Source organism: Sapajus apella, unplaced genomic scaffold (assembly GCF_009761245.1).
Source record: "Sapajus apella isolate SASKATOON/1434 unplaced genomic scaffold, GSC_monkey_1.0 scaffold2, whole genome shotgun sequence".
In the NCBI taxonomy this organism is placed as follows: Eukaryota; Metazoa; Chordata; class Mammalia; order Primates; family Cebidae; genus Sapajus; species Sapajus apella.
Genome location: NW_022436942.1, coordinates 10,755,824 through 10,762,640, shown reverse-complemented (window position 1 = coordinate 10,762,640; position 6,817 = coordinate 10,755,824). Strand labels below are relative to the sequence as shown.

The 6,817-nt window shown below is 42.7% G+C and overlaps 1 protein-coding gene across 2 annotated transcripts in view; it reads right to left on the bottom strand.

Annotated features, from left to right (window-relative positions):
• Positions 1–6,113, bottom strand: part of TMBIM4 (transmembrane BAX inhibitor motif containing 4) — a 32,063-nt gene extending 25,950 nt beyond the window's left edge. The window contains exon 1 of one of the 2 annotated variants that reach the window (XM_032288199.1): positions 5,886–6,113. In XM_032288199.1, coding sequence (XP_032144090.1) covers positions 5,886–5,982 — 97 coding nt within the window. In that variant the 5' untranslated portion in view covers positions 5,983–6,113. The remainder of the gene's footprint in view (positions 1–5,885) is intronic. The other variant, XM_032288220.1, reaches the window with a different exon arrangement.
• Between the last annotated feature and the right edge of the window lie 704 nt (positions 6,114–6,817).

Genomic DNA, 6,817 nt, shown 5'->3' with positions numbered 1-6,817 from the left:
GGAGGCGGAGGTTGCGGTGAGCCGAGATCGCGCCATTGCACTCCAGCCTGGGTAACAAGAGCGAAACTCCGTCTCAAAAAAAAGAAAACTACAGGGCAATGTCCCTGATGAATACTGATGCAAAAATCCTCAACAATATACTAGCAAACAGAATTCAGTAGCACATTAAAAGGATTATAGATCATCACCAAGCACCATTTATTCCCGGACTGTGAGGATGGTTCAATACATGAAAATTACTCAATGTATCAGCACATATACAGAATGTTGGGGGGGAAAAGAAACACGATCATCTCAACTGATGCAGAAAACGCTTTTGACAAAATTCCACAACCCTTCATGATAAAAACACTCAATAAAGTAGAAACTGAAAGAAACTACCTCAGCATAATAAACGTCATTGTTCCACAGTAGCAGTTCTATGCAAACCTACCCCAAATTCCAAGAAAGCTGAGAGACCGCGGTGGCTCAAGCCTGTAATCCCAGCACTTTGGGAGGCCGAGGCGGGTGGATCACGCGGTCAAGAAATCGAGACCATCCTGGTCAACATGGTGTAACCCCGTCTCTACTAAAAAGTACCAAAAAAAAAAATTAGCTGGGCATGGTGGCACGTGCCTGTAATCCCAGCTACTCAGGAGGCTGAGGCAGAAGAATTGCCTGAACCCAGGAGGCGGAGGTTGTGGTGAGCCGAGATCGCGCCATTGCACTCCAGCCTGGGTAACAAGAGCGAAACTCCGTCCCCCCAAAGAAAAAAAGAAAGAGGCAGGCAAATCTATTTTCTTAGAAACATTTAAGGCCAGGTGCAGTGGCTCATGCCTGTAATCCCAGCACTTTGGGAGGCCGAGGTAGGCGGATCACAAGGTCAGGAGATCAAGACCATCTTGGCCAACATGGTGAAACCTTGTCTCTACTAAAAACACAAAAAAATTAGCTGGGCATGGTGGCTGGCACCTGTAATCCCAACTACTCAGGAAGCTGAGGCCAAAAATAGCTTGAACCCAGGACATGAAGGTTGCAGTCAGCCGAGATCGCACCACTGCACTCCAGCCTGGGACAGAGGGAGACTCCATCTCACGGAATACAACAGAGCTCCAATAATAAATAAATCCTCATACGTATGATCCTTTTTTTTTTTTTTTTTTTTTTTTTTTTGAGACATAGTCTCACTCTGTTGCCCAGGCTGGAGTGCGGTGGCACAATCATAGGTTGCTGCAGCCTCAACTTCCCAAGCTCAGGTGAATTCTCCCACCTTGGCCTCCTGAAATGCTGGGATTGTAGGTGTGAGCTACTGCATTCAACCTTGTGAATCTTCTTTAGTGGGGTATCTGTTCAAGTCTTTTGCAGATAAATATTTGTCTTCTTATTGTTGAGTTTTAAGAGTTTTTGTGTACTTTGGATAACAGCTCTTAATTAGGTATACCTTTTGCAAATATTTTCTCTCAGTATGTATTCTGTCTTATTCTCTTGACTTTCTTCACTTTAAAATCAGGTTTTATTTTGTTATTGAATGGTAGGATTTCTTTTTTTCTTTTCTTTTTTTGAGATGAAGTTTCCCTCTATCGCTCAGGCTGGAGTGCAGTGGCCCAATCTCGGCTCACTGCAGCCTCTACCTCCCGGGTTCAAGTGATTCTCCTGCCTCAGCCTCCTGAACAGCTGGGATTACAGGTGCATGCCACCACACCTGGCTAATTTTTGTATTTTTAGTAGAGACAGGATTTTACCATATTGGTCAAGCTGGTCTCGAACTCCTGACCTTGTGATCCGCCTGCCTCAGCCTCCCAAAGTGCTGGGATTACAATGGCGTGAGCCATTGTGCCCAATCAGAATTTCTTTATGTATTCTGGATATTAACCCCTTACAGGATATATGATTTGCAAATATTTTCACCCATTTTATAGGCCTTTTCACTGTTGATTGTGTTCTTTAATACACAGAAGTTTTAAATTTTGATGTAGTCCAATTTATCTATTTTACTTTTGTTGCCTGTTTTTCATGTCATGTCCAAGAAATCCATTACCACATCCAATGTCCTATTTTTTTTTAAGAGTTTTATAGTTTTAGGTCTTACATTTAGGTCTTTGATCTTTTTTGAGGTAATTTTTGTATATAGTGTAAGGTAAGTGTTTAATTTCATTCTTTTGCATGTGGATATTCAATTTTCCCAACACCATTTGTTGAAGAGACTGCCCTTTTCTCATTTGATTGGCTGGGTGCAGTGGCTTATGCCTGAAATCCTGGCACTTTGGATCACTTGAGCCTAGGAGTTTGATATCAGCTTGAGCAACATGGCAACACCCTGTCTCTTCTAAAAATACAAAAATTAGCCAGGCATGATGGCATGTGCCCGTAGTTCCAGCTACTCAGGAGTCTGAGGTGGGAGGACCGTCTGCGCCTGGGACATTGAGGCGGCAGTGAGTTGTGATTGTATCACTGCACTCCAGTCTGAGAGACAGAGTGATACTTTGTCTAAAAAAAAGAGAAAAAGAAAAAGGAAGAAAAAATAAGAACAAGAAACAACAAAACAAAAACAACAGATGGCAAATAAGTATATGAAAAGATGTTCAACATTATAAATTATTAGAGAATTACAAGTTAAAGCAATAAGGAGATGCCACTATATGCCTATTAAATGGCCCAAATCCAAAACACTGACATCATCCAATGCTGGCAAGTATGTGGAACCAACAAGAACTCTCATTCATTGCTGGTGGAAGTGGAAAATAGTACAGCCACTTTGTAAGACAGTTTGGTGATATCTTATGAAACTAAACATGCTCTTACTATACAACACAGCAATTGTGCCGCTTGGTATTTACCCAAATGAGTTGAAAACTTATGTCCACACAAAAACCTGCACAGGGACATTTACAAAACAGCTTTATTGACAAAACTTGAAGCAGCCAAGATTTCCTTCAGTAGGTGAAGGAATAAACTGTAGTACATCCAAACAATAGAATATATTTAGCATTAAAGAAAAATGAGCTATCAAGCCATGCAAAGACATGTAGAAAACCTTAAATGCATATTATAAGTGAAAAAGGCCAATCTGAAAGGTTATATAATGATTCCAACTATACGGTATTCGGGAAAAGACAAAACTATGAAGACAATACAAGATCAGCAGGAAGGGAGGGATGAATGGGCAGACCACAGAGGAATTTTTTTTAAGGCAGTGAAGCTATTCTGTATGATACTACAATGGTGGACACATCTCATTAAACATTTGTCAAACTCATAGACTGTACGACACTAAAAGCGAACCTTAATGTAAACTATGGTCTTTAAGTGATAATGAGGTATCAGTCTAGGATCACTGATTGTAACAAACATAACACTCTGGTACAGAACATTATTAGTGCAAGAGGCTTGGGATGAAGCAGAAAGGGTATATAAGAACTCTGTTCTTTCTGCTAAATTTTGCTATGAACCTAAAATTGCTTTAAAAAAAAAATAAAGGCTTTTGTTTTTCAATTGGGCAAAGGACTTGAATAACATTTCTCCAAGGAAGATGTATAAATGCCCCACAAGCATATTTTTAAAATGTGCAACAACATTAAATCATTAGAGAAATGCAAATCAAAACCTAAAGGACATATCACCTCACACTTATTTGATGGCTACTTGCATTTTAAAAAATAAAAGAAAAGAATGTGTTGGCAAGGATGTAGAAAAAGGTGAACCCTTGTGCACTGTTGCTGAGAATGTAAAATGATGTAGCCCCTATCGAAAACAGTATGGCAGCTCCTTAAATAATTAAAAATAGAACTACTACACAATCCAGTGATTCCACTTCTGGGTATATATTCAAAAGAGTTAAAGCAGGGTCTTGAAGAGGTATGTGCACACCTATATTCATGACAGCATTATTCAAAACAGTCAAGAAGTAGAAGCAACACAAATGTCCATCAATGGATGAATAAACAAAATTTGGTATACACATACAAAGTAATATTACTGCCTTAAAAAGACAATTCTGCAGCCAGGTGCAGTGGTTCATGCCTATAATCCCAGTACTTTGGGAGGCTAAGGTGGGAGGATCGCTTGAGTCCAGGAGTTCAAGATTGGCCTGGGCAACATGGTGAAACTCGTCTCTACCAAAAATACAAACAAACTAGCCAGGCATGGTAACCTGCACTTGTAGTCCTAGCTACTTGGGAGGCTGAGGTGGGAGGATCACCTGAGCCCAGAAGGTAGAGGCTGCAGTGAGCAGTGATCTCACCACTGCACTCCAGCCTGGGTGACAGAGTAAGACCCTGTCTCAAAAAAAAAGAAAAAAAAAAAAGAAATTCTGATATTGCCACAATATGGATGTATGAAGACATTACACTACTTAAAATAAGCCAATTACAAAAAACAAATACTGATTGTATCTACAGTAGCCAAATTCACAGAGAGAGAAAGTGAAATGATGGTTCCAGGGACTGGGGGAAGGAATGAACGGGGAGTCGTTTAACAGGTATACAGTTTCCGTTTTGTAAGATTAAAATCTGGATGTCGGATGCTGTATAAGTTTAGTGTAAAGCTATCCCTTTAGATATTTTAAGTTCGCCCAAGGGTTTCTCGGTATATAGTGAACTATAACCTAATTGGATACGTAAATAGGAAGTAATCTATGCTTGAACCAATCACTGAGTTTCAGCCAATCAAAGATGGCCAAGTGTTCAAACCATGTTCAAATAGGGCAAAAGCCAAGCTGTAACCAATCAACTCTTTCTGTACCTGACTTCTTTTTTCTGTACATCATTTTACTCTTTCTCTCCATAAATCTCCCACCAGCGGCAGCCCCCATCACTCTGAACCTATTCTGGTTCCGGATCCTGCCCAATTCCAAATCATTCTTTGCTCAAACAAACTCTGTTACGTTTAGTGTGTCTAAAGTTTTTCTTTTAACAGTGTAGAACCATGTGAATGTACTTAACACTACTGAACTGTACACTTAAAAAGTTAAGATGGTAAATTTTATGTTACCTCTATTTTACCGCAACTTTTTAAAAAAGCTGAGCTCACTTGCCAAAATAATTTCAAAATTCAATTCCAAAAATACAAATGCTAGGCACCGAGATTCTTGGCGCATCAGAACTATCTTCATATTTCCTTTTCCAGAACAAGTTCTAGGCACCAAAATTGTTAGCGCATCATCTTTCCTTTTCCAGAAAAAGTCCCAGCGGCCTAGACAGGCTCAAAGTCTGGGGCTGCTTAGGTGATCAAATGGCCAAACTAGAGCAGGTAGTGACTTCCACTTAGATGAAGCTCAGCATTTTAATTTCAAAAATTTCTGCCCACTGGCTACTATGTAATAACTTTAACAGCATTTTGACTGACTTAGTAAGCTTCTGTGTCCAGCAACTTGCTCAATACTGTAACACTCTATGCATTCTGGGCCCTGCGGAGAGGAAACAGGGCAGTCAGGGAGCTTCCAGCCTACCACAGGACGGTAAATATAAACCTGTAATACCGAACCCCACTAAGCATAAACGTCAGGCTTTGGATTCCTCTCCTGTGTACGTCACAGTGATCCATCAACTCATTTCCACCACGTTTCTTTTCACTTCAAGATGCCAAATTAAGGCTGCGACGGTTTCCGTCAGCCCCTTCCTACACCGCGGCGCCCACTGGGGATCCGGAGCGCACAGGGAGGAGCCGCAGGCCTCCTGGGCCTGGAGCCGTCCCACAACCCCTAGGAAAGAAGGGAGGGAGCGCCTCTCCCGACTCCCGGACGAGGGCGCCCGTTCTCTGGTCCCCGGGGAAGGAGGGCTGGGAGATCAGCGAATGCTCCCCGTGAGTCCCGGGAGGTGGCGGCTCGCCCTCTGAAACCGGAAATCCGCCTCTAGAGGCCGAGCAGAGCGGACGAGCGGCTGAGAGGCACTGGGGAGGGGACAACGTACCCATTCGGATGTGCACGCTGGCGGAGGCCACGCTGCTGCCATAGTTGAAGTCATCCTCGATTGAGGAGCAAGGGTACCGGGGATCGCTATCGGCCATGGCGGCAACAGCAGCCCTACCCGCCCCGGCCGAGCCCAGGACACTCAGCTGACCGCAACCGCCTCCTACCCACTTCCGCGAAGAAGAGCCCAGCCCCAACAAGCCGAGCGACGTCGGCCGGCGAACCCCGAGCGAGTCGATTGTCTCGCCTCAAAAATTCCAGCTGGGAGGAGACAGAGGGGATAGCTCTGGGTTAGGAAGAAAGAAAACGGTTTACATTCCCAGCGCCATCTGAAGTGAAACTTTTCTCAGATTGTTCTCAACATATTTTTTAAACCCTCTCACCTGGGAGAGTTGCTAAAGTGATAGAAGCCGTGTCCCAGTCACCCATCCACTCAGCAAATACCCATCTCACTCATCCACTCTTTCAATAATCACACTGAGGATGCACTTTTACTTCTATTACTTTTAATAATAATACTTATATTTATTGAGCGCTTTCTATAAACCAGGCTTTCTGAATGAAGTAATATTTAATCCTGAAAGGCAAGTAGGAGCCAACCAGAGAAAGTAGTGATGTAGGCTGGTTCTCAAGGGACCAACGTCTGCAAAAGAGGGGACGCGGGAGCTCAGCTAGCATAGGGGACAGGGGGCAAAGAATGAGGCTGGATAGCTAAACAAAGGCCAGATCATTCCTATGCAGAAGTGGAATACATTGGAGAGGGCCATGACCAGAGACAGAGAAAAGGGGATAAAGTTGTACTGCTCTAAGAGAGAGATGACAGTAGCAAATACAATGGATTAGAGTGAATATTTATGATATTGTTGTTGTCATTCCAATATAAAGAGATGTAGACATACCCAGAGTAGTGTCATCCTAGGGTCCCTTGGAATC